The sequence below is a fragment of the Fusarium mangiferae genome (assembly GCF_900044065.1).
Source record: "Fusarium mangiferae strain MRC7560 genome assembly, contig: FMAN_scaffold018, whole genome shotgun sequence".
Taxonomy (NCBI): domain Eukaryota; kingdom Fungi; phylum Ascomycota; class Sordariomycetes; order Hypocreales; family Nectriaceae; genus Fusarium; species Fusarium mangiferae.
In genome coordinates, this window is record NW_024573938.1 from 375,051 (window position 1) to 400,990 (window position 25,940).

Consider the following 25,940-nt stretch of genomic DNA (forward strand, 5'->3'; position numbering starts at 1 on the left):
CGCTTCTGTGCTCAATCCCAGTTCCAGCTCTAGTAAGGCAACGCCTGCACAAGCGAGGTCGCCAAGGTCATCCCGCACCCTCAGCCGGAGCTACGACCGCTGCAGGACACGAAAGATCAAGGTGGATTTTCTTCTTACTTTTTTCTTTCCCTTTTCTACAATAGCATCCATTTCGTTTCCGTTCTCCATCAATCACATCCCAACCCGTTTGTGCTTGTCAGTGCGACGGTCGACGTCAAATGCTGTAGCCTATACAAAGTCTCGTGCCCTGGCTATGATCGCCCGCTAGCGTTCCGGTTCCATAGAGAGCCTTGCCACAGTCTTATCCGCAGCAAGCCCGGTGCTAGACGTAAATCTATGCAAACCCTGGTACTGAACAAGGGGCCGAACCATGACCTTTCTGCGTCGAGGCGCGACGGCCCAGAGGTCACTCGATAACCCTAGCCGTCAGTCGAGGACGAGCCCCTCGCTTGCTTTCTGTACAAATACGCCGTGTACCCAGCGCCAGGTGTCATTGGCTGCATTTGGACTTCCTCATTCGACGGCCTCGAGCGGTACACAGAACGCGGAGATCCATCTCTGGAGCGACCACAAGGTCTGCGACCCTACCGGAAGACGGAGGCCGCCTGGCAAAGCAAAGGAGAAGACACCATCGAGGAATATCACCGAGATGATGAAGTTAAATACCCGTGACGCGCGAGAGGTGACACCTGATTATCATTGTTTAGGCATTGGCGAAGTGGGACAGCGCGGATCAATACTGATCCGCGAGGCTTCGGTTGTTCGCCAGACCCCGCTAGGATAACCAGATGAACCAGGCCCTACTCGCCAAGGAATCTAGGGTGTTTCCGGAGCATGTTGGCTAATGAGCACGAGCCTTCGCGGGCGCTTTTCGAACGGACGTCTCTAAAAGCATCCAAGTAGTTTGTGAGCGGCATGCTCAAGCGGACACAAGGCTTTACGTCAACATCAAGACCTTACCAAAGACACAACAATTTGTTGACACAGTACGTGGAGGCGACCACGCTACGGCGATAACTGCAGCCAAGAATGTCAACGATGTCATCATCGCGACCACTGCATACGACAGAAGAGGGCTCGTAGGCATAGACAACATTGTATCGTGAAAATCGCCAGGGCAGAATGACAAGGTAGTGCCCAAGTACTCGGTCACTCTAGCCATGAGACGACCAAGCCTCATGTATAGCCGAACTGCAGGCAACAGTGATCGTATTGCGTCGCATTCCCGACGGTCTAGAACGCCGGGAGCTTACGGCCTTGTCAAGGATCCAGTCGGCACTCCAAGGAATCGTGCGGTCTCGAGAGCAGCCTGGACAAGTCACCATCCGGCAGATCTACGAGCATGTCAAGCGATCGATAAAGGATAGCAACAGGGTCAAGAAGATTGAACGCCATTCCGAGACAAAAATATCACCATTGGCCGCGAAACAAAGAGACAAGCGCATCAATCGAGTCCTATAAGGCAAGTATGCCAAAGCTTTGTATGGTAGTCTAAAGAGATGAGAAGCCGACGTGCTTGCCAGCTTCCGACAGCCTCAAGTTGGCAGACTATGCTTCAGCACCTGGAGAACATTTGGAGAAGTTGGCCCTTCGAGCAGGCCTGTCACGGGGGGAAACTAGGCTGAGAAAAGGTGGCAAGATGTGAGCAGCAAAGAGAGTTGTGGCCTAAGAAGATGGAAGCAAGGAAAACGAATGTAGTTAATGGAATACATTTCATGTCTAAGGTCTGTTGATAACTCAAGATACTGTAGTCAATGATATCGAAGGGGATAAGCAAAGCTATTTGAATCCTATCAATCCCTTCCAGGCGGCATTACCTCCTAGAGAATTGAGGCAGGAAGTGTTTTAATACTTCAGAATGATGTACAGAGCGTGGATAATACCAGGGATGTAACCTAAAGATAACCAGTCAGTTCGACCTAAAGTGAGACCCTAGCGCGATAAGGCGATAATATGGATTCAAAGGAATCTGGCCAGGGATTGCAAAGAAACTCACAAAGAATGGTAAGCAGGATGTTGATAAAAAAGTCGGCACGACAACCACGCTCGAGGAAGACACCTATGGGAGGCAAAAAGATGGCAAGGAAGATCTTGCAGATGTCGCTATTCGAAGTGAGCACTTATTTTCCAGAAAGAAACCTAAACAATCCAGGATCAAGCATCATAGTGACTGGGATATTGGCAATGGGTAAGAAAGACCAAGCATACCTAGCGGTGAACGGCATCTTGTGGTTATGAGACTACCACTTGTATCAGTATAACAAACAAAGATGCTAGACATAATCCGCATGTAAAACGGACCATGCTTTATAGAAGCGAACCACCTCATACCCTTCCATCCGCCGACGTCACACATGTTAATCCTTATTATTGTCTTCATTGTAACAATTGCTACTTGCTTACCCATCTTATTCTAGCTTTCCCAGTTTTTCTGACTCGCTACGCAATCAGTAATCGGGGAGCATGCGTAGGCCCTTGCCAGTACAGTATGGACGGCCTGGCCTCGCTTTTCAGCGCTGCGCGATCAGGGCAAAAGAACTGGGATGTTTACCAAACCCGACATCAGCAAGTCGTTGAGTTGATGCATGCTGGTACCGGTGTGCTAGGAAGTGGGCGCCTAGTTTGCGAGGGCTGTCCGAGCGGCTCGTATGTCAACCTTATCACAGAAGGTTCGAGCTTTAAATGGCGTAGTGGCGCTTGGAAAACGGAAGCAAACCAACTGCTAAACCTTGTTTTTTCCCTGTTTTCTTCCACTTTGCCTTTCACCAATGATAGCTCCCAAATTTCGAAAAACTCGTACCGAGCTAACCTGGAGCTGGAAAAAGAAAGAAAAGGAAAAAAGGCAAGGAAAGTTTTGTGCCAGTAGACGCCCGCAGCACTCCGGCTGGCCTCTCTCTTTTTCAGCAGCCACGACACGCGCCAGTGAACAGTGAGGGGAAGCCAAGACAAGTATGACCGCGCTAGTCGGTTATTTTACGTGTCACGAGCCATGTTCTCTGCAGTCAAAGAGAGCGCCGCTGCAATTCAACTTTTGCCAGCTTCCAAGAACAGGATGAGGCTTGGAGCGGTCACTGTTTGATACGACAAGGTCAGGGTTTCAGATGGGATGCTGCTCAGTTCAAATTCGCTACATGAACCTTGGTAATTTAGTCAGCAGGTAGCAGTACAGGACATCGCGACAATTGCTGTAAACGACCTGGAATACCTTACTATCGTCTATCGAGGCGCCATTCACTTCCTTCAAGACATCGAAAACCTTTGCGTAAAATGTGCTATGGGAGCAACGTCAGATTAGCATTTACGTTAATTAGTTATAATAAGTCTCAGTCAGCAGCCTTGGCTCGCCTGGTTTTTCAAGTGCCAACGACCGAGACCTTGAGTTTAGATGAAATAAGGTTTCAGACTTTCAATTTTAGTGCCGCTTTTGAATGGCGAGTTAGCATGTGCCTTGTTTGGAAGGGTGTGGAAGCGATGATCGAGAGCTCCCTGGATTTAGAATATGACATCACTGCCTCAGAGACGTGAGGGTCGGCATGGTTCCTATAGAGCATGTTGAGTATGAGGCAAAAGGTTCCGTTTCGTTCAATATGTTAAATACCGGTAAGTACTTCGGCCGTCTGAAAGAACTCGAAGCTCCTTCATCTTTGCCACTCAGTAACAGCTTCAATACTCAACAATCGCCTGGCTGTCAACCAACCACTGCCAAGAATGTCTACCAGAGAAAATTCGGACCCCGGAAAGGGTTCTTCTTGTTGTTGGCATGCCTGTCACCAAGAGTTCAATAGCCCCGGTGGACTTTATGTGAGTTATCATTCACCGAAACCCCAAAGCCCTTGCGGATGACATAGCGTTCGACATTTATCTGATGTGTAGTCTCTAAGGAGCATTTGTGCGAAGACCATATCGGCCGTAAGAGCCACAACAGTCTAAATCTAACGTGTCGATGGAATAATTGCGGAAGGGTCGCGATGAAGCGAGATCACATCACTTCACATGTACTCGTTCACGTATCCTTCAGGCCCCACATATGTGTGTCCTGTGGGAAATCATTCAAGCGTTGTCAGGACTTGAAAAAACATGAGGTTGTAAGTGCCCCTAGAATGGTATGATTCAATCTTTCGTCGCCATAAGCTCATGAAAGTAAGATCCACTCCAAATCTTCTATTAACTCGCATGAGAAGGGGACTGAACATACTATCAACGATCTCACACTGAAAAGTATGTTTGGTAATGGTGCTAGCTTTTATGATAAGTTCTTTCCCAGATGTATCGTTCCTACAAATGCCGTTTACTGACTTGCTTAGCACCACATACACATGCTTATCTACCCTTTAGTAACAGGGGAGCCTTATCTTTTAAAATGGCTCCGACGCAATACAGGAACCTCTCGGACGGCAGCTTTTACATTCCAAACTCAGAAAGATTGGATCTACTTTACGGCCGTTTCGATCCCCAGGCTGTTCCTTTTACTAGTCCGAGCTACGTCAGCCCAGAACTGCTTTACCCGAACAAAGTTTTGACTCCTGTACTGCATGATACCCTTTTATGTTCGTTTGCCACTTCTAGTTTTGACAGGCAGGGATATAGTGGGTCAACTATCGCACGCGACACCGGAGGGCTCCACGCGACGAGTCGATCTCTACGAAGCCTTGGAACAAAAGAAGCAAGAGTTTGAGAGCCTTGGCTTAGCCCACAATCATTTCTATGTATCCAAGGCCGTTGACCTAGATGACGAGCTTAGCCCAAGACCAAAATTGCAAGGCGACCCCGTCGTGGAGGTTCAAATCAGCACCTATCCCGGTAGCAGATTGCCTCACGCGTGGATTGACAAGCCAAACCGTCTGGACATGCTCTCGACTCTAGACTTGGCGGGGAAAGGGTCCTTTTGTTTGTTGGTGGGCGTAGATGGTAGCGCTTGGAGAAGCGCAGCTGATGCCGTCAAGACAGCTACGGGGATGGTATGAGAAGAGAGGTGTTAGTGACAGTGGGTGTATTCTCGTTCGGCCAGATCGTTTCGTTGCGTGGAGATCGGTTGACAAGCCTGAGGACTGTGAGCAGAAATTGGGGGACGTTCTGAGGAGTATTTTATGCAGAGACGAGTTGTAGCTTAGCTTACCAAGGTTGCATCCCACAGAACCTTTCAAAAGGTCGTCGGAATGGAGTACAAGATAACGATGATACTTCTTCGTGGACAAATACCGTGATTACTCTATATTACGATGTTCCCCTAGATCACAGTCGAATTGTCAACTCTGAACCCATCCCCAACTATGGCTGTCTCACCTCTGGTATACCCCATAACGGCATTTCCTTCTCAGAACTCCGACACATCGCGCTTCGGTGTTAGCCCGGACTTTCAGTTGTCCGCCAAAGTGGGGCCTTTGGACCAATGATCGCTCCCCTCTTTGTCAAGCAGTTGAGGACCTTCCATCCTCGACAGCAGATATCCCAGCCAGATCGGTTTCAAAGTCGGATCGGAACTGTTTACACCGGTGTGTAGTGTACTTTAGGCAGTATTCACATCTATATAAGCCCGAGGTGTTGCAGTTCATGTGTCTACACCAAACACCAAGAACTCCAGTCTCTAAGCATGAACTCTCAACTCGAACGTGGTTACCTGAACTTAGACGCAACTAGTCATGTTGTACTGCTTCTATGTGTTCTATACTTTCTCTATTATGTGAATGGAATCTTACCTCCTGGCCCTATGGCTCTAACAATCTGTAGGCAACTGTTACCATTTTCTTCAACCCGCTTTCCCGTCTACCAGGTGAGCTATCCGTGTCTTCACTCAACCCGGCTACGCTAACATCATCACGCAGGTCCATGCATATCCTGCTGGACAGACGTGATTCTGAAGTATCACTGGCTCAAGGGCACACGAGCACAATACGTCCACCGCCTTCATCAGCGATATGGTTCGCTTGAATAACCCTAGATGACCTACCGCTAACCTGTCACAGGCCCCGTGGTGAGAGTAGGCCCTCGCGAGGTTGACATTTCCGATATGACAGCAGCAAAAGAGATTCATCGCGTCAAAGATGGTTACGGAAAAGCGCCATTTTACCAGAATCTTGTTCCCAACACCAATAACCTCTTCAATACTCTTGATGTGGAGTTCCACCGTCACCATCGTCGTCTGCTGTCCTCGCCCCTCTCTGAATCATCGCTCAAGTCTGTGGAGCCAACAGTTGACGCTTATGTCAAGATGGCAATTGCCAGCATCAACCGTGAAATGGATGAACGCGGAGCAGCGGATGTAGCCAAGTTTTGGTTGTTTATGGCCACGGATATTATTGTGGATCTGAGCTTTGGGGAGTCTTTTGGTGTACTGAAACACGGCAAAGTGAGTGGCAACTTTGCTTGTCTTTAATCTTTGCTAACTCATATAACCAGAAGAACCAGTATATCAAAGACCTGGAAGGTCTAGCACCCAAAGGTTCCATTAGGTCGACGTTTCCAACTCTCATATCACTCGCGACCAAGCTCCCGCTACCTGTTTTCAAGGAAACTGCTGCTGCTGCACAACGCATCAGAGACTACTCGACCGAGGCTGTCGCACGCTATAAAACAAATTTCGCAAACAATCCTGCGGCAGCCAAGCCTATGTTGCTCAGAAAGCTGTTTGAGGCTGGTGAGGCTGGTCTGTCAGATGATGAGATCCGTGCTGAGGCGCAGGCGTATATCGTTGCTGGCTCTGATACCACCGCGACGACATTGACGTACCTCATATACTCCGTCTGCTCTCATGCTGATGTCCGGCAGAAGCTGTTCAAAGAGCTTATGAAACTGCCTGATGACTATACTCACAGCGACCTGCGTGAGCTTCCCCACTTGAATAACGTTATTGATGAGACGCTTCGCCTATATGCAGCAGTCCCTTCAGCTTTGCCTAGGCTCGTGCCCGTTGGGGGTGCTCACCTTGCAGGCTACTTCATTCCTGGTGAGACAGTTGTTTCAACACAAGCTTGGACCTTACATCGCGACCCGCACGTATTCCCAGACCCAGAAGTTTGGGACCCATCGCGCTGGGAGAAGGGTAGCAAGATGATGCACGACGCAGTCATGCCTTTCGGCGGAGGCTCAAGAGGTATGTAGCTCACCTTCAGTGCTTCACGCGATTTAATAATGGCTTTTAAGTTTGTATCGGTAAACATCTTGCGCGAATGGAGCTTCGTTTGGCTACTACGAGATTCTTCCGCGCTTTTCCGAATGCCAAGGTATCTTCTATGGAGGGCATGTCGGAAAAGGATATGGAGCTACGAGCGTACTTTCTTTTGACGCCAAAAGGAGGGCGATGCCTGATTCAGCTGGAATAGAAAATAAGGTGCTGCCAATTCCTTGGTTTGTGAATTTGAACTTGCACAGGCTCCAAATTGCTGGAGATGACATTATTGAGTATTAGTAGTGATTTAGTGATGTCAAGGCGGTTTTGTTACTCACTCGAATTTGGGGGGGGGAAGAAAAAAGAACCGGTAGCAGTCTGGAAAACAGTTTATGTAAGGGTATGACTATAGAACGAATATGTTAACGCGAGAATTCGTGGTGAAAGAAGAACATTTCATCAGTCTACAGGGTATCCCCAATTATCTGATGGGAGATACTTCTGGCGGCACCCTGTCCACTCGCATAGGCAAGTATCTCTTAACATTTCTATAAAAAACGCCGTGCGCTCCTCCAGAATCGCTCTCTTATCTTTATCTTTTTCGCTTCAGCTGGCCGAAAAGCAAAAGAAATGCTGGGCCGTCTTTCACAGCCAGCGATTAAATGAACAAGTGGCCATACTGAAAAGCGAAAATTGCTTTGAAGTCCGAGCCATTGAGTTTCGGTTATATGCCATGGAACTTGCCGGCGGGAATGCACTCAATCTCACTCGTTTATCTGACGGGAAGTTCCGCATGCAAAACATCCCGGCTGATAATGCAGTAAATATTGCTTGAGCCTCCAAAAGTATGTTGACTACAGCTAGATCCATAATCTAGTGCATTTCGCAGTCCCCACGATTGAACTCATTGTCTAAGATGAGTTATGCTAATGGATCAGTTTATGAGAAAACAAAAACAATTACAGGTGCCGAATTTCCAAATGTGAGCACGTGCAGAGTGTCCATCGACTTCAGTTGTTCGGCTAGCCCTGTTCATCTTGTCAATTCACAGCCTAGCTTCCCCAATAACTCTTCCCCAGGACAAGAAAACTAAAGAGAATGCCAAAATAAATTCGGCAAAGAATGCACTAAGCTCCAGCTAAGCTACCTGAATATTTCCGTCAAAGCCCCAAGTTTTCTTACCTCCTCCAGCTTCGCAAGCTTGACCCCATCCACAGCACCAACCGCTCTCCCTTATTTTTAGCCCCTCTCGACTCAGCCGTCAAAAAGCAATCCCCTTGCGACCGCCCCGGAGCTAAAAAATGTTTCAGGTCCCGTTTCTCCCACATCACGCACTGACAAGTCAATCCAGTTGGTTATTTAGCGATTGGCCAAAGCATCTCGCAACCTAGGCCAATCCGTCAAATGATATTCAACCTGACTCGCACGCGACGAAGCGCTAGCTCTTTTGGGGCATCATGCAGGGGTATGTTGTATCGAGAAGTCATGGAAATTGTGAATGTCGAGGAAGAAGAAAGTGTAGATCCACTGGGGGATGGTTCTTCTCCACAGACGTTGAAGGGAGCTAAAACAGTCCCGACGGCATTGAGGGTACATGATGAAGCAAATGTTCGTATTATACTTCTGTTATGGATCAAAATAAACTCAGCAGTTAAGAATTACCAATGCCACTGTCCTGAGACGACGAAGTGCATTCTGTAACTTGACAAAAGCAAAGCTATCTTGCGCCATCACCGTCAAAAGTCAACCCTTAATATCGTTTCTGCCCCGCAAGCATGTGACCAATGCTCTCGATACGAGTGTGCCAAGGGCGCATCTGGCAGCTGTGCTATGTATGATATGATTGACACTGCCGTCTGTGCGACACATGCCGTGACCCGTTTCGTTTCGTTTCGTTTCGTTTCCATCCCTATTTAACTACCGCCATGTCTCACTCCCTTGAGAAAATTGCTATTCATTCCGTACCGCCATAATGCATCTCAATTCGCTCCTTTTGTCCTCCATCTTCGCTGCCTCAGCCCTCGCGGCACCAAGCGCTTCAACAAAGAAGGCTTGTGAAGAGATCTCCAAAGCCATTCCGGGTCGCGTATCACAGCCCTTCACTATCAACTACAATAGCCAATCTTCGGGGTATTGGTCTACGGCTCTACGTGAGATCAAGCCTGCTTGTGTCGTCACTGCCAAGACAGCCGAAGATGTTTCAAAGGCTGTTACGATCTTGAACAAGTATCCTGATGTCAAGTTCGCTGCTAAGAGTGGTGGACATGACCCGAACCCTACTCATGCTACTGCGGGTGATGGAGTTCTGATCTCGTTGAATGAGATGGTTGGCGCGACTTATGATGCTGATAAAAAGGTTGCGTATGTCAAGCCTGGCGGAGAATGGAATGATGTTATTTCGCAGCTCAACGAGGATGGTGTTGCTATCGTTGGAGGTCGTCTTGGTATGTCTTATGATGGTTGTTGGTTGATGCACTACTGACTTGGCTCTAGGACTGGTTGGTGTTGGAGGTCTGCTTACACAAGGTGGCATCTCATTCCTGAGCGCTCAATACGGCTTGGCTGCTGATGTATGAACCGTTATGGAACCATAGTGACTCTTGCTAATGGTGTACAGAACGTTGTATCCTGGGAGATGGTCAACTGGAACGGCACAATTATCAATGTCGATGCCAAGGCTCAACCCGAACTTGCCGTCGCCTTGAGAGGCAGTGGAAGCCAGTTTGGCATCGTGACTCAATTCACCGTCAAGGCCTATCCCATTGGAAAGGTCTGGGGCGGTATTCGCACCTACGATGAGTCCAAGACAGATGAACTCTACAAGGCGATGCACGAGTTCATCCCATACAGCAACGAAGACCCCAAGGCCGCTATCATTGTTACCAGTCTCATCCTCACTGGAAGCAGCAGAATCAACCTTTTGTTCTACTTCTATCAAGGCGAGAAACCTCCTACCAGTGGAGCCTTTGCCGATTTGTTGAAGATTAAGTCCACGCTTTCTACTACCAAGACACAATCGTATCCTGATCTGGTAAGCCCATTGATGTCGTCTTTGGATGTGACAGTACTAACAGTATAATAGCTCAAGTCCAACGGCGCCGGAGTTTCACTGTTGAACTCGAGAATCTCATTCCGAGTAAGTAGCTTCCTTCTGCTATCTATTCTCAGCTAACATCCTAGACCGCTACTATTCCCTACTTCCCCAAGGACTCAACCGTATACGCCGAAATCACCAACAAGTTCGTCGACATCACAAGCACCTACTTCAAGAACCTCCGCGGTCTCGCCTCCCAATGCTCCGTCGACTTCCAACCCCTCCCCTCCGCAATCGGCAAACATACCGAAGAACGTGGTGGAAACGCCATCGGCTTCACCGCCAACGATCCTAACCGTGTTCTTCTCGAGATCCAGTGCGCGTGGGTTGAGAAGCGCTACGATGATACTGTTCGCCAGTTCTCCAAGGACTTGACTGCTTATATTGAAGATAAGCTTCCTGAGTGGATTGAGAGGAATGGAGGCGATGTGGATGAGTATCTTCCTCTCTTTATGAATGATGCTATGCTTGATCAGAATGTCACCGGGACCTATAAGGATTACGCCAAGTTCAAGGCGTTGCAGCGCGAGGCTGATCCGGAAGGTGTTTTAAGAGAGAGGATGGGTGGCTTTAAGTACTAGTTCCAGCTTCAGAGCTGCAGTTAAAACGTCTACGTAATATGCTATCTATATAATACTTAATCGGACCAGGCTGCTTCTACCACCAAATTCAACGCGTCCTTGCACACGAGGTACTGCAACTACAGTCAACAAATCTACCGCCTGTTAACATGCGACAACATATGTGCTCGTCTCGAGCAAGCCATCAAGCCATCCCACATCTGTTTCAACCTCGCATTTCCAATCTCAAACCTCTCCAGATACCGCAACGCCACCAGCGTTTCCGGCAAGGTGCCGACGGCGGATCCACTTCCAAGCCCCAGATACGCCTCTACAATAGGTTTTCTGACGTCAAATTCTGTATATACATTGTTGAGCTCTGTGATAGCTCTGTCCATGTCTCTCGTCTTGACAAACATCTCTTGACTTAACGCCGCCATGCTTTTACCGAGATCGGTATCAGGGCCTGCATTACGGGAGTTAGTTTGCAAGGATTGTATCATGTTGTTTAGATTCAAGAGGAAACTGCGTATTCTGTTACGAAAACCTTCGTATTTTGTGTGCTCGGCGATTGCGATCTGCCATCTTGCTCGAGCAGCACTGGTTGGGGTAGATACTGAGGCTTCGTTGTTAGCCATTTAACATAGTACGGGGCTTTCACTATATAACTATCAATTAATGTATTGAGTGTAATACAGATGGGGAGGTATGAGAGAAACAGCGTTAAGAAGTTTTTATACCATCAAGTAGGGGTGGAATCACTGTTGAGACTTGCCCAAGATGTAGGGCATCATAGCCATGGCTGGTGAATCAGAAGCTTTCCCAACGGATTACATTCTACTGAACATAAAATCTTTGTTGTTTATGACAAAAAATACTTTAATACTGGATCCATACAGTGACTAGTAAACTTAACGAGAAAGATCGAGAACTTCTTGAAGCAAGAATCCAAGATATAGGACCCTGATTTGAACAGTTTGTTGCATTACGTTCCATACTTTGGTGTTCTTTGCCTTTGTGGCCTGGAGGCTGGAGCCTCTTTTGACCTCTCAACCTTATCACAGTATCACGTCTTGAAAATTAGGTTACTCAATGCATGTTTGCTAGAATATTCATAGGTCTCATGGTATGGTAGCTAGTCACGATTGCGAAAGCGATATTTTAATGACGCGCTGATACACTCCGAATGTCTGCTCTGCTATTCTGCCTATCACCACGTGTGCCATGCTGCTTGTAAAGTGTTGCCTCATTGTGACCGGCGACGGTATCATGAAATCAAATCGTTAGATTTGCTTTTTCGCTTCGTGAAAAGACCACCGCTGGTACTCACATCGTATCAGATAAGCATAATCCACCGCAACCACTTGCTGTTTTCTCTTCTCGCCTAATGTCTCGCTCGTCACTGGGCGATTCATGGAGAAAAGGACGAGTCTTGTGTAACCCAACTGCATCGGCAACTCGCGATTCCGAGGAACCCCTGTCCAGCCACAAGTCCTCACCGCCACTGGCCAGCCAGCCACGAGAGAGAACTGTATTACTAAAATGAGGAATCCTGGTCGTGCAGTTCAGCTGTGTCCAAGAACCCCGCCTGAGAGTTTTCCCCCGCGCTCATAACTGCGCCCATATTCCCAGCTCCCGTGGTGACTTTCTTAGAGTTGCTTCATGTTTCTACGCTGTCTAACTGGGCTAGTCCCTTGGCTGGTAGGTGTACTACCTGCATCGGTCCTTTGTCGAATACTGCATCTCCATGAAATTGCAATAGTTCGATGCATGTCTAAGTTGATTCGGTGAGGATTGATGCTTTCATTGGTGGCCGGTTACCCACCACGTCTGTAGAAAAAGGTACTTGATCCAGTGTGAAGGAACGCGCATCCATTGATCGTGCATCTGAGACATATCTCATCACTTTTCTGAATCGATATCTTGGAGACAAAAAGTGACAACGCCATTATAGCTGCATATGCAGTGACAGCGCGCAGTCCAGCATCCAGTTGGAAAGCGTCTTACTCGCCAAGAAATACCCAGCACCGAGGTCTCGTAATTTCACGCGACACAAGTCTCACTTTCTCTGCCACCTATGATGTAGTGCTCAGTGCCACGAGGTTGGAGAGCCCACCCAGTGTCTCAAGTATGGAGAGTTATGCTTACTTATCATCGTTGGAGTACGCCAGTTTCCTCCAATGGATAGCATCCATTTGACCCGACTTCCTTTGGAATTGCGGCCCGTAAACGGCTTGCTGCAGTGGACCACCAATATCTCATTAGAATGACTTGCTTCAGATCCAGGTTTTCTCCACGGCTTGCAGAGAAAAGTAGGCAGGCTATTGAGATAGCCTACTCGTGTAACCATCAGCCATGAGATCAACTTGGGTTTAGAAGAGGAATTATAAGTAAGGATCTAAGACTCAATTGAGAAAACTGACTCACCAGCTGTCTGCATTCGTGCCATGTCGACCCTCGCTTCATCTCGAAAGAGGGCATCGACCCCCTCTTCCCCAAGCACCAGCTTGAGCAAGAAACTAAAGCTGACAAGCATTTCCCCACCCCAGCTTATCATCTCACCCGCCGCGCTTACGACACTTCTGAACCAAGATCCAGCCGATCTCATGCCCGATCTGCGGATGCAGGTGACATGTCTCAAACTGTTTCTCCTGGTAATGTAAGATTACCAAAGATCCATCGTGGAACCAACTGACGACCTGCAGTGCGCGCATGCGAGAAAACATACCAAGTGTGCAAAAGGCTTCACCGAAACACAAACGTAAGCACGAAGTTGGGTACAGACAAGCTGTGGAGGCTCTCAACAAGTTAGATATTCTAGGCATCGCGACAAAGAAAATGATCGCTGCAGTTAATGATATTGAGAAGCTTACGAGGGACATTGATGAGATTTTGGAAATTGACGCGCCTTCGTTTCCTAATGTGCAGCTGAAGAGGTCATGTGAAGATTTTATGGGCGTGTATGAGGAGAGATTGGCCAGCTTGGACCCTATGAGAGAAAATGGCTGTGATGAGAGAGAGCAAGAAATGGCGTGAATGAAATTAGTATAGACGGTGTCTTTCATTTTGAGCCAATGCATTGAGAGCGGTGTTTTCATGACTGAGAGACAGCGAAGCCAAGCTGTGTATTTAACGTGACAAAAACGTTCAATCTGATGCCTTACGAAGATTCCGCTAGACTGGCCTCAATTCTGTTATCGCCTGAAGGCCCTAAATCCTTCAAAAGCTCACTGAGGCACAGTCTGTGATTGGCACAATTCACCGCTGAATGGGTTTTGGACATTTGCCCCTGTACTGGTCACTGGCAATGCACTATAGTGGTCTTCTACAGTGCAGTTTGGGCTGAAATGCCCTCAATGGCAACTAAATTGTTCAGCACAATCTCACAGGCTATTTGTCAACACCTGTTCAAATTGAGCCTATATAATAGGACATCGCGAAACAGCTCTGTTCAATGTTCGCAGGTAAGAATTCTCAGAGTTTCCTGTTCAGATGACGTGTCGCTCTTGTATAAATAGCGAAAGACTTTCCATTTCAACCAAATCTCTATCTATTAACCTCCATCTCACAATCTTCATCCTTTTTCACTACCACCAACCAACACAAATAATTAACATCAACGCACCGTTGCATCCTACTACCTCTATACAGGCCACAACACTAAAGACCACCCAATCAAACAACTACCGAAATGTCTGCCCAGCTCATGCCATTCCGAAGCAACAAGTTCACGTCGGAACTGCGACAAGACTACAAACAACGCGTGTCCACCTTTGCAGAAGACCTCGCTCAGGTCTATGAGCTTCGCGTTAAGGTAGACAGAGCTAACAGGGAGTTCAAGGAGGGAATCGGCAGGCAGATCGACCAACTGATGCTCATACACTCAGAACTAATTCAGGAAGCCGATGCTGCTTGTACCGGAGACTCGCTTCTCCTAACCGAGGAGGATATAATGACCCTCTACTTTCATCTTGGCACACAGGTCATCCCAGCGCATTGGCTAGAATGTGTTCTGGATAACATTCGTGAGAATGAGAAGCTGAAAGCCCAAGAGAAGATGATCAAAAACCGATACTGCGAATTATACCACCAGAAAGGTCGCCCGCGCATGACTCGGAATAATGGCCATTATACGCGTCGCATGGATTGGTACGCTCGACGTCTATTTAGTCGACAGGAGACAACTGAGGAAGGGCGACTGCCGGTGAGAATTGCTAAGAGACTCGAGTTCCTGAAGCGGTATGGACAAGCAGATATTTCGGCGACGGACTTTGAGCATGATTTGAGTGCCCGGACATGCGTTTCGGTCGAGGACCTCAGACCCAGAAAGCATGGAAAAAAGCCTGATAGAATTAGATTTGCGCAGAGGCAAATCTCAGGCGCAGCTCCTCGTAGGCCATTGTTTTCTTCCGGTAAGTAGATATGTCGATGTTGTCTTGAAATAGACGTGAGAGTCTGCTGATGATCTAAGTACCGCCAGGCTGTGTCTAAATTGAATGAATATAATTATGAAACTTATTGAAAGATTACTATCTCACCTGTTGCTCTTTGTAAAATGAAATTTCGACATATATCTACTCATCGTCGTTACCAATCTCCACGTCCCCCTTTAGCCCATTCAACATAATGCCTTCCTTCCATGCATGGATGCCTCAGCAATTCGCAAATCAATCGCAATAAGTTTACGACGCCATAAATATTTCATTCTTAATAGCTTCAATTCCCTAGTAAACTAAGCACCTCTCCACTCTTGCAAGCAGAACCTATATCCAGAGTGAAAAATGTCCTACAAATCCACATCCCAACGACCAGTACTCAGAATGAACAGCGGCGCTTAGTAAAGACTACCAGTCCAGTCTTGCGCAGCCCCCGATGAGGTAGCCCCGTTGATGGGCCCCGCCAAGTTAACCCCAGAGTTGGTATAGATGCCAAAAGGATCGCCAGCATCATTCTTGGGGTCGTAGCTACAGCCTCCAGATGCCGGCGGAAGAAGTTGCCAGTACAGGTTCGGCAGACCACCAGAATTCATATCATTCACCTCCGAGACGAATGACGACTTCTGATCGTATTTTTGCGAATCGACTCCCCATTCCTCGAGAAAGACCTTCTTTCCATTGGCCTGGCTCAACCAGCTGGGTAAGTTGGCGCTCCACTTGCCAGGGACGCTTGCATAGCGGTGGACGGAAATGGCGTCGATGGCTTTGCACTGGGTCACTGCGGGGAGAAAGGTGCAGCCGTGTGAGAAGTCACCGCCTAGACCACCGGTGGAAATCAGGATATGGCTGTCCAATCCTGCATTGCGCATGAACGTAGCACGACCGCATGCCCAGCCTGCAGGGTCGCCATTCTTGCAATTGCTAGGCCCAGGAGTCATGGGTTCATTCTGTAGACTCTGTTAGAAAATAAAAGGTGATAGGATGGCTTGGAGTTCATACCTGAAGGTTGAAGCTGAAAATGGCGTGAGACCAGTTTTTCCAGACTTTGCCGGAGTATGCGCCTTTATAGTTGAGAATGTACGACAGGCGAGCGTCATATGCATCAAAGGCATCCTGCTTCTGATAGAAAGACCCGGCGCCCCAACGAGCCCAATAGGCGTCCCTTGGAAATGTTAAAAATTGCAGGTTCCTGTCATGTGAGATATATAAGACTTACTTTCTGTAATCCCCAATCAGGGAGTTGGCGTCATGGGGTGAAATGATAGCCTTGATATTCTTATCCGACAATTTGACCAGAAGCTTATCAACCTCATCCAAAGTTACTTTGTTGTACTGTCCGATGGTGGTCTCCAGCTGCGGGATATCCCTGACAATCTGGCTTCCTTTCTGGCAGCCCTTGCTAGCTTGATTGACCCAGAGCCTGACGACCTTGGCGTTGTAGGAGGACAAGGTCTGGATGTACGCGTCCTGAGCGGAGTCCGACATGCCTTGCAGGAAGTAGTTGTTGGTGCCAGACCAGGAACCAGACTTGGCTTCGGTCAACTGACTAAGGTAAGCCAGGGCTAGACACGCCGTGGTAAAGGGTCCTCTCATGGTTTGGGCTGCTTAGACGGACGGACAAGTGGTTGAGGAGACGACACGTGGTAATGGTCTGGGTTTTATTTTGTTGCTAGAGAGCTTTACCTTTATTTATACCTGATGGGTGAACTACGTCTTGCACATTCAGGCTGAATGGTGTGCATATGCAGCATCACAGCTGACTTATGGTGACATTGGGTGCTATGCGTGAGGGAGTCTTGCTGCATGCTGTAAGCATATAACCTTTGATCAACGAAGCCTTCCAGCAGGGTATGGACAGTGCAGGAAGTTACCATAACCCTTCTACAACCTAGTTAGCCAAGACAATTTAATAAATACCAAAGAGCATCAGCCTAGGGTATTCATTTCAGTGACACTTTCTCCCTTGTCAAACTCGATCAGGCTATCGATGCATCATGGCCCCCAAATGTCGAAGGTTGGGAATATCAGGCTCGGCCCTAAAGACTGCCGTCGTAGCCGACACCAACCAATCATGATAAGGAATGTGGTGGCTAATGCGCGAATGGGTAGCTCGGTGTGCAATAAGGCTCTGCCCATACATCTGTTTAGGGACCAATGCCAGAGATACGAGCCCAGAAACTGGTATTGGAGGTGTCCTTGGTTAGCCCGCCCTGTTCAGCTGGTCCTCTTTACAGATAGTACCCCAATTATGCTAATAATCCAATGAGTCTTATTGGTCACCGTAGCTAGCTAGACCGTGTTGATCTTTCAATATATGCATGAAACTTTTGCGCTCGACCATTCCACCCAAAAGGTTGCAAGTAACGATGCTTGCATATACGACCTGCTCATTCTGGCATGGCGATATAGTTCGGGTGCACCGGCCTATGATAGAGGAAATTGATCGGACGATCTTTGTGGCGAGACCGAGGGAATCAGATGTACGTATCCACTCTAGGCAGCTGAGCCAGGTACGGAGTTTCATATTCGGCAATAGACTCCAGCTAGCGCATGATCTGCTACAACGACGAGCTAGCTATCATAACTCCCAAACTTTCAGCCGAATGTCAAGATATAATTCCACAGGTTGAGAAGCATATATAAGGAAGACCTAGAAAGCCAAGGCAATCATCATCAATACTCTACTATCGCAGAACCATTCGATTCTGCCCAAACTTCAATCATCATGCCTTCTCTCATCGCCCTTTCAATGGTGGTCGGAACCATTGCGACACCAGTCCTCGCAGATATCTACAACGTCAACGTCCCCTCTGGCTTCTTTTCCGGTCCTCAGTCCGGCATCGGTTCATGGTACCGCGCCTCCACGGGCCAGGACTCAACCAACGGACAAAGCTGGTGTGGCTACAAATACTACAACTCGGACCCTGTGTTTGCTCCCGTAAGCGAAATCAACCCTCATATACATGTTGAACATCTACTCATGATTTCATAGTCTTTGAAGGCGATGGGTGGTGCTACGTACAACTCCAACCCCGATGCCTGGAGACAGCAGACCAGGAAGTATTGTGGTCTGGAAGCCAAGGTCACGGACCCTACGACTGGCAAAAGTCAGCTCATGTACATTGGCGATTCTTTTGACGACGCGTGGGTTAGAGTAGGTCACAGGACGAGCTTTTGTGAGATTGGTACTGATATGTAGACGTAGACACCCGCATCCATCGACATTATGATCGATGCCTACTCCAACATCCATGGAAATCCCAACGGCGACAAAAACAACGTCATCAAGGGAGTTCAATGGGAGCTCACAGGTAGGGTCAACACCAAGTATGCTGCGCCGGGTGCGTCCTGGCCTCCCACGTCCGGTGGTTCTGGCGGTGGATCCGGTGGTGGTTCTAGCACTGGAGGTTTGGGGGCCAAGTGTGACGGCCAGACCAAGTTGTGCAATAGCGGCCTCACCTGTCTCTCACCCGATGGTGTCTGCAGTGACAAGGCTTGCAATTGGGGGTAAGTGATCTTGAGAAGAGTGACATGTTCAAATACTAACTGGTCTCACTAGATGCCAGGGATGGTCTTGCAGCTCAAGTGTCCCGTGCCAAAAGCCTGGGAACTGCGTCAACGGCGTTTGCAGCGCTTAGGACGAGAAACTGTGATTGAGGTTATTTCTTGGGGATTAGGGTGTTCAACTTCGCTTGATGGACCAGCGTAAGGATGTAGATTCAGATAAGAACGTCTGGCGATCAACCCACCAATTTTACCTATACGAACCCCATCGTCCCAATCAACTTTTCAGATCGACGATATCAAATTCTACACACAGGATTCAAGCTTGCTTGATATTACTTTTCCTAACTAAATATCAGTATCCTCCTCAGTCGTCCTCTGCATAGCGGAAGTTTACCAGATACTCTAGCTGCCTTTTCTTAGCCTCATCTACTCGCCGCCATGTTTTAGAGAGGTCCTGCTCAAGCTTAGCACACATGTCACTCTTGACCTCCAGGTCCTTACAATCCAGAGCTTTCAAAATATCGAGATGCCGTTTACATTCTTCGTATGCAGCCTCAGCAGCCTTTAGCTCAGCTTCTTGAGCTTGATGGACATAAGACTCGAGTTTCATGATCCTCATATCTTTCTTTTCAAATTGAAATGGTGCCGTGGCTTTTATCTCGCGGCGTTTCATTTCAATCTGGATGCGGGCGAGAGCGTGCTGGAGATCGGCGATATTGGCTGCGAGATCAATGCACTCGGTGCACGTCAAGACGTTGGTATAGTGGTCCATTTTAACGGTATCCGTGGTAATTACCTGGATTGTTTTGGCTGCGGTACTTGATAGGTAGTCCTAGTATCGGTGGAAGTCGCTGTTGACTCATGATCGATCACAGAACTGGGAAGGTTTATATAGTACAAATGCGGGATTGGTTGTTCTCCTGAAGAATCCTTTGTCTTTGTAACTTACCCTCAAATGGGGCAAAATTTGTTCGTTCGGTATTACCTGTTCACGGACTTTGTGCTGCCAAAGTGTTTGGCTGAAACAAAGAATACATAATATTCTTGAGATCGACCCATCATAGAGCTTATATCACCAATTCCCTTGACCTTGGCATCTTTTCCTTTTGTCACGACATACTGATGTGGCGGTGAGCCCCGTCGTGAAATTCAGCCAAACACTGCACACACTTCAGCTCCATACCAGCTTATGCTAATCGGCCGGAAAGGCGGGAGAGGCTTGCGACGTCATAAGGTTTGCAGCGTAGCATCGAGCAAGATGAAAACTGGAGATGGCACGTCAAGAAAGTGTCAGAACCCGTACTCATTGGAGAATCTCGTGCTTGGTCAATGCTGGAAGAGTAACTGCCGAATTATTACCAGGGTTACAGGCGGTCAATCCGAGGCAAGAATAAATCTTCTATTTCTACCCGATGCTCTTCAACTTACAACATCGTGCTTGACAACTGCCTCATACGATCGCCATCAAGCACCATGATGAGCATCAAGTCCCTTCTTGTCTCGGTTCTCCTCATCGGAGCAGTCCAGGCGTATGATCAAACTCCCCATCGCGTATCAAAACCTCACCTAACTGAATTGTACAGAGACGACTCAAAGGATCTCAGCAAACATAATTGTTGTCTCCATATCAAAGATGCCAGTGACGCTTGGTGGATGACAAACCCCGACATCACCAAAGAAGTCTGCAATTCGTACTACAAGGATGTCGTGAGTATATCACCATATTTACGTGTGCATAACTGACCAGTCTGTGGGCACAATTTGATAGCAAGATTGGGACGTGCGACGAGCACAAGAATGGGACTATCAAGGATGCGGACTGGAAGAGCAAGTGTAAGAATTATGGAACGTCATTGGGCTGAACAGATGACCGGGTCGGCGCTGGGCATGACGCGACGTGTTATCCGATAGACGCGTGAGGACCTAGGCAGAAAGTGCGACGAGATCCATACGCGCTCGTGTATTTGGTCTAGATACGGCAGATCGAGAACCGACTGTCTATGATGCGAGACATGAAGCAGTTGATAACCCTAATGACCGGGTTGAGGTCCTACCACGAAACAGCGAGCCATCGACCATGGTAGCGAGGGAAAGGCTTGTGATGTATTGCGAACGCTCACGGAAAGATACCATCAGACATTGACTAGATTAGTATGCTGAGATTTAGCTTGTACGCAGAGTTTACTGTATCAATTAAATCCGAGCCCGTCTTGGCTTGGTTGCAGCAAGAAGTCCAAATGTGGTGGTCTTTTATCATAGAGCTATATCTGCTTGCGACGACAGGGCATTGCTCGACGCTTCCTTTCGCAACCGCGCAATATCTCATAGTTAATCATTTTCTAGCTAGCTAGTTATCCACACCAACAACATCACCAGTCTCTGATTAGCATGCGCATCATGTAGATCATCATTGATGTTTGCGGAGTTCAGATGACCTTTTCGTGGCGTCAACCTCAAACGTGTTTGGCCCCATGATGGTAACAAACATCACCAAAACTGCACCGAGCTCCAAGACTTGGACAATAAGTCAAAGGAATAACAAGAGGCAATTAATATTACTTTTCTAAAACTAAAAGCTACAGAATTACCAATTAAATCCATCTAGCCAACATCACTAGCCCCAAAACCCAGGTTATCAACCCCCCAAAACTTGTACCAACACTGCCCGCCAACAAACCACTTGCCGTATTATTCCCCCAAAGCCACGTCACGACCCCAGCACCATCTTCCTCATCAATACTGCACACCATTCTACAAACATTTCTATCCCCCCTCTTCCTCAAAAACCTCCCTTTTGGGCCCGCATTATCTCTTTTGCCCTTATTAGATGCATCACTGGTGTTGTACAGCAGTTGAAGCCATTGCATCTCCATGTATGCTTCTTCACCCGTCGTCATGTTCTGTGTCCAAACACCTCCATCTCCCCACGTATTGAAGATCATAAGAGATGGATCGCGGGGAACTTGGAAGGAAATGTTGGCGACTTGTTTGCCGTTGGCGTACCAGATTGACTGTCTTGGTGTCCAGTCCAGACGATGTTCTACCCACTCGCTCCACTTGAGACCATCGGGGAGTGTTGTGTTGCGCGTTGCTTTGGGGTACACTTCGCCTTCAATGCTATAACCGGGATGATTCGTATAATGGACCCGATCGTAGTCTTCTCGTGTGAGAATTTCCATATCGGCTTCTTGCACGTTCTTGATCTCGTCGGCGGGGACGTACGTGAACATCGCCATGCAAGCACCCGGTGCACCTCTCACGCGACCGAGGAATCTGATAGACAGAAACTGGAAGCGATCAATCGAGTCAAACTCAGATGCTACTTGAAACTCTTGTTGTCGGTTCGTTCGCATGGAGAGGTATGTTTCTAACGCTGGGTTCTTATCTGGGTTGGTCCGGATGTAAATGTTGTTTGCAGAGTTGACCATCGGAAATCTCGCGCCGTAAGCAAGAGTGTCGTGACTTCTTCGGTTGCTCCAGCTCTGGATGGCCCAAAAGTCCTTCCATTCCTTTTTCTTGAAGTATTTGCTCGTGACGTCGGCTTCAGCTGATGCATTCTCTCCGGCGATCGTGTCCGGAATGCCAGCGTAGTCTCCGAGGTTTCTAAAGTCCCAGAACCGATGCTGCGTGTAATATTCTGGTTCAATGCCGTCTGTCTGGTAACAATTACACTGGTCGGCCTCCCAGTCTTCAGGCTTTTTCTCAGTCGCATTGTCTTGGGCTCTCGTGACCGCGATAAGCGCGAAAACCACAATTTTTCGTAAAATCCCCATTTCTGTTGATGTTCGCCGTGCATCAATGCGACATGGTCAACAGGCAGATTAATTAAGTAAAAGAATAAATTAAGGCTGTGGGGGAGGATCTGATCTAACCTTGTAGTGAGACGAGCAATGCAAGAATTAATAGCGTCGTCTCTAGCACCGAATCACGGCGACTAACGAGCCATAATTATTGATTGTTTATGCCGTTTTGGGAACGGCTCAGTATCGAGCGTGAAAGTGCGCAAAGGAGCGCAGGAAAGGCCAAGAAAGTTGATTTGTTCTTGGCGATAGAGAAACCTGCGTGTGATGCCTGCGTTGGGAGCTGGGCTAACGCCACCAACTATATTACAAGGCTGGTGGTCGGCGATTGCTGGAGATGCAATTTTACTTGCTGGAGAATTGTCAGGTTCTATATCTACACGGTAATTCATGTTGCACGTGCCGATGGATTGGATTAAGCTTCTTTTGAGACATTCAACGATCTACACTGTGATACTGAGTGGCGTATTTTCCCAAAGACGCTCGAAAGTGTGCGTAAATCCAGGCTAGTTGGAATCATGATTACCACTTTCAACCAAGGCTGTCCTGCTATGCTTAATTGTTGGCTTGTAATTGGCATGGATTACCCTGAACACTGGCGAAAAACGTGGCTATTGTATCATGCTCCTTATTTCGTATCGCTTCTCCCAAAAGCTCGGTCTTCTCTTATCTCCAGACGTGACTGGAAATTGGCGGGAGGGAGCCAAAGACGACCAAAAATGACGTGTAACCAATACACTACCAACATCCGCCGCCTGACGGAGAGCGGCTTAGAATTTAACACGTCATGTTTCTCAGTATATCTAGCGAGATGAAGATTCGTATTGTCGTATCTAATTCGAGACGCGGCATGATGCGACACATCACACGCAATTTGAACGAGGAGTTACGAGACCCAGTGGGTTGATGACTGAGTATGAGGTGTGCTCTGGATGAATGATGGATAAGGGGAAGATGAGTGAGTGAACTGATCAAATCAATGGAAGATACACATGAAGTAGAGTGAGAAGGATGTCAAGATGTGTCTTACTCTAAATTATTATCTTGCGACAGAATGAAAATCTAATCAACCCATTTTTTGACACCAGCCAACGAAACAGTCGCACAAAACACAAACTTCTCAATCACTTGCACCAGCTCTCCACGCGAACACCCTCCAACTTTTCCAGCAGAGAAAAGTCCATGTTGTGCTGCTTCATAGCCACCACAATGACATTAAATGTCTTCAAGAAGTTCTTGTTCCAATCACGCTCACCAAGACGAAGAACCTGAGGCACAGCCTCTTGCTTGACCAACGCATCAGCCCAAGTGAGGTCAATCTGAGCACCTGAAACGGCCAACTTTCGAACAAGCGCAACACCAGGTGAGTTGTCAAGCTGAGATTGACCAGGCTTGAAGCCAAGGCCAACGACGAGCACACGTGAGCGACGTTCGGTGATGGGGAGTGAGTTGATGAGACGCTGGGCCAGCTTGGCGGGTCTGTTGCTCATGGCTGATGAACAGGCTTCAAGTAGAGGAAATGAACTGTTGCTAAGAAGATAGTAGGGGTTCACGGGAATACAGTGTCCACCGACACCGACACCAGGGGCATAAGGCATGTAGCCGAACGGTTTGGTGGACGCTGCGGAACAGACCTCGTAGGGGTCGATACCGTGAGGGATACAGGCATCAGCCATTTCGTTGGCGTAGGCGATACAGACCATACGTTGGCAGTTCTCGTACAGCTTCATCATCTCTGCGACTTCAGGCTTGGAGACGATGACGACGTTGTCAAAGATTGTGGAGTATATGCGGTTGATGGCATCCAGGGAGCCGGGGAGGATATCGTCTAGACCTGAGATGATCTTTGGGATCGACTTGACCGGGGGATCGGCACGGCCTGGGTCAACGCGCTGTAGTTGTGATTTAGCAAACGTCTTTGTGATGAGAGGAGATTTATGAGTGAAGGTGTAACATACCTCTGGAGACATGCCAGCAAAAACACCAAGTTTCGTGGCGATGGGCCCGACCAACTCACGGGTCATGCCAACAGCAACAGAGCTCTCAATAACGACAGTCGAACCCCGACGGGCAACTTGACCGACCATCTTGAGAGCATCACGGAGATACGAAGAATCAATAGTCTTGTCAGGTCGCAACAGTGTAGGCACCGATATGAGAAAGTGGGAAGCAGCGACAAGATCATTCTTAGTTCGTGAAAAGATAACGTTGTCATTGCCTTTGAACTCCTGTTGAAGATCTTGAATGCGCTTCTCAGAAACATCAAAGCCGATGACTTGATACTTTGACGAGAACGAACTGACGAGATGTCTTCCCACGTAGCCAACTCCAACGACTGCTACCACGGGGATATCATCGGGAGCGACATCGGTGGAACTTTTGAGTGTGAGGTCTGTCTCTGAGGGGACAGAGCTGAGGGGAGGAGTGACTGGGTAGAAGGGGAATGACGAGGGAGAGTCTGACGATGTCAACGTCCCAGTGTAGTGCTCCATCTTGACGAGTGCTTCAAAGATTGAGGGAAAGAAGATGATAGCAGTAGAAAACGCGAAGTTGAGCGAGCGATTTCAGATGGAAACGGTTCAGCGGTGCTCGACCTTCTTACAACGACAGCTCAAGCCTCATATCTTAAATATTCTTTTTGAAGGCCCAGACCACCACTTATAGGAGCTGCAAGCAGCCCTAGTCATCCTCATAATTCTTTAAGTATGCAAATAATGAGATCATATGAAGCAAAGACTCTGCATTCCGGTGTTCTGCACTCTGTTTCTGCAAAATCCTGTGTCACTGAGCCAGAGCACCTTCGACCCAACTGGGCGGTTCCACTGAGACTCCAATCCTAGCTCAGACCAAGGGTAAATGGCTGACGGTGTGTATTGGAACAATTGAGTTGGGCCTCGTTTCTTCTGAAGCCACTTCATGGCGAGCTTGCATGCTGTTGGGTAGGAGCATGTTTCGGGCGGATTAGCCTGTGCGGCCTGCAAACAGAGACTCACGGTAAACTCCGTACCAGGATCAAAGAAGAAACTTATTCGTTGGTCAACCATGCAGGGCTGTAAGGTTCTTAGATATTTGGGCACCTGTAAGCCAAAGAGAGAAGTGGCAGAGACTATTGACTCAAGCGAGCCAACGAGGATCTGAATCACCTCTTCCAGTGCCCGAAAGCTGAACTCTGGGCTCTAGACCGTTCCGTGGGATAATCTCAGGATGCGATTGATCGTTTCTTTCACCAGGTTTCTTTGCGTACCAACCTAAATCAGAAGCTTGTCGTTGAAGCTGAGTACGGTATCCGATGGCTCGGAAACCAGCTACTGAGACCGGTAGATCCTCCCACCACCAAAATGCAGGGTCAGGGGTATGCCAGCCCGTGCTGAAAAAAACACGGTTCTGTCGGGACTTTTGCCAACCCAGGTGCAAAAA

At 48.0% G+C, this 25,940-nt stretch overlaps 12 protein-coding genes across 12 annotated transcripts; 7 read left to right on the forward strand and 5 right to left on the reverse strand.

Annotated features, from left to right (window-relative positions):
• Positions 1 to 391: 391 nt before the first annotated feature.
• Positions 392 to 805, forward strand: FMAN_11911 (uncharacterized protein; the record flags this gene model as incomplete). The annotated part of the gene is made up of 1 exon (XM_041824636.1): positions 392 to 805. The coding sequence occupies one exon, from the start codon at positions 392 to 394 to the stop codon at positions 803 to 805; it is 414 nt and encodes a 137-aa protein (XP_041690096.1).
• Positions 806 to 5,611: 4,806 nt separating this feature from the next.
• FMAN_11912 (uncharacterized protein) lies at positions 5,612 to 7,340 on the forward strand (the record flags this gene model as incomplete). Its single annotated transcript, XM_041824637.1, has 6 exons — positions 5,612 to 5,701; positions 5,749 to 5,791; positions 5,844 to 5,939; positions 5,985 to 6,367; positions 6,418 to 7,111; positions 7,162 to 7,340. The coding sequence occupies 6 exons, from the start codon at positions 5,612 to 5,614 to the stop codon at positions 7,338 to 7,340; spliced, it is 1,485 nt and encodes a 494-aa protein (XP_041690097.1).
• A 1,758-nt stretch (positions 7,341 to 9,098) lies between these two features.
• FMAN_11913 (uncharacterized protein) lies at positions 9,099 to 10,801 on the forward strand (the record flags this gene model as incomplete). Its single annotated transcript, XM_041824638.1, has 5 exons — positions 9,099 to 9,570; positions 9,620 to 9,696; positions 9,744 to 10,157; positions 10,209 to 10,262; positions 10,307 to 10,801. 5 exons carry the CDS (start codon positions 9,099 to 9,101, stop codon positions 10,799 to 10,801), a joined length of 1,512 nt encoding a protein of 503 aa, XP_041690098.1.
• A 134-nt stretch (positions 10,802 to 10,935) lies between these two features.
• Positions 10,936 to 11,418, reverse strand: FMAN_11914 (uncharacterized protein; the record flags this gene model as incomplete). Its single annotated transcript, XM_041824639.1, has 1 exon — positions 10,936 to 11,418. One exon carries the CDS (start codon positions 11,416 to 11,418, stop codon positions 10,936 to 10,938), a length of 483 nt encoding a protein of 160 aa, XP_041690099.1.
• A 1,809-nt stretch (positions 11,419 to 13,227) lies between these two features.
• Positions 13,228 to 13,816, forward strand: FMAN_11915 (uncharacterized protein; the record flags this gene model as incomplete). Its single annotated transcript, XM_041824640.1, has 2 exons — positions 13,228 to 13,439; positions 13,486 to 13,816. 2 exons carry the CDS (start codon positions 13,228 to 13,230, stop codon positions 13,814 to 13,816), a joined length of 543 nt encoding a protein of 180 aa, XP_041690100.1.
• Positions 13,817 to 14,471: 655 nt separating this feature from the next.
• Positions 14,472 to 15,200, forward strand: FMAN_11916 (uncharacterized protein; the record flags this gene model as incomplete). The annotated part of the gene is made up of 1 exon (XM_041824641.1): positions 14,472 to 15,200. The coding sequence occupies one exon, from the start codon at positions 14,472 to 14,474 to the stop codon at positions 15,198 to 15,200; it is 729 nt and encodes a 242-aa protein (XP_041690101.1).
• Positions 15,201 to 15,614: 414 nt separating this feature from the next.
• Positions 15,615 to 16,809, reverse strand: FMAN_11917 (uncharacterized protein; the record flags this gene model as incomplete). The annotated part of the gene is made up of 3 exons (XM_041824642.1): positions 15,615 to 16,163; positions 16,216 to 16,378; positions 16,433 to 16,809. 3 exons carry the CDS (start codon positions 16,807 to 16,809, stop codon positions 15,615 to 15,617), a joined length of 1,089 nt encoding a protein of 362 aa, XP_041690102.1.
• Positions 16,810 to 17,941: 1,132 nt separating this feature from the next.
• FMAN_11918 (uncharacterized protein) lies at positions 17,942 to 18,854 on the forward strand (the record flags this gene model as incomplete). Its single annotated transcript, XM_041824643.1, has 4 exons — positions 17,942 to 18,154; positions 18,209 to 18,364; positions 18,422 to 18,723; positions 18,776 to 18,854. The coding sequence occupies 4 exons, from the start codon at positions 17,942 to 17,944 to the stop codon at positions 18,852 to 18,854; spliced, it is 750 nt and encodes a 249-aa protein (XP_041690103.1).
• Positions 18,855 to 19,087: 233 nt separating this feature from the next.
• On the reverse strand, positions 19,088 to 19,495 carry FMAN_11919 (uncharacterized protein; the record flags this gene model as incomplete). The annotated part of the gene is made up of 1 exon (XM_041824644.1): positions 19,088 to 19,495. One exon carries the CDS (start codon positions 19,493 to 19,495, stop codon positions 19,088 to 19,090), a length of 408 nt encoding a protein of 135 aa, XP_041690104.1.
• Positions 19,496 to 20,196: 701 nt separating this feature from the next.
• Positions 20,197 to 20,560, forward strand: FMAN_11920 (uncharacterized protein; the record flags this gene model as incomplete). Its single annotated transcript, XM_041824646.1, has 3 exons — positions 20,197 to 20,252; positions 20,307 to 20,430; positions 20,492 to 20,560. 3 exons carry the CDS (start codon positions 20,197 to 20,199, stop codon positions 20,558 to 20,560), a joined length of 249 nt encoding a protein of 82 aa, XP_041690105.1.
• Positions 20,561 to 21,314: 754 nt separating this feature from the next.
• On the reverse strand, positions 21,315 to 22,496 carry FMAN_11921 (uncharacterized protein; the record flags this gene model as incomplete). The annotated part of the gene is made up of 1 exon (XM_041824647.1): positions 21,315 to 22,496. One exon carries the CDS (start codon positions 22,494 to 22,496, stop codon positions 21,315 to 21,317), a length of 1,182 nt encoding a protein of 393 aa, XP_041690106.1.
• A 1,151-nt stretch (positions 22,497 to 23,647) lies between these two features.
• Positions 23,648 to 25,015, reverse strand: FMAN_11922 (uncharacterized protein; the record flags this gene model as incomplete). The annotated part of the gene is made up of 2 exons (XM_041824648.1): positions 23,648 to 24,415; positions 24,482 to 25,015. 2 exons carry the CDS (start codon positions 25,013 to 25,015, stop codon positions 23,648 to 23,650), a joined length of 1,302 nt encoding a protein of 433 aa, XP_041690107.1.
• Positions 25,016 to 25,940: the final 925 nt, after the last annotated feature.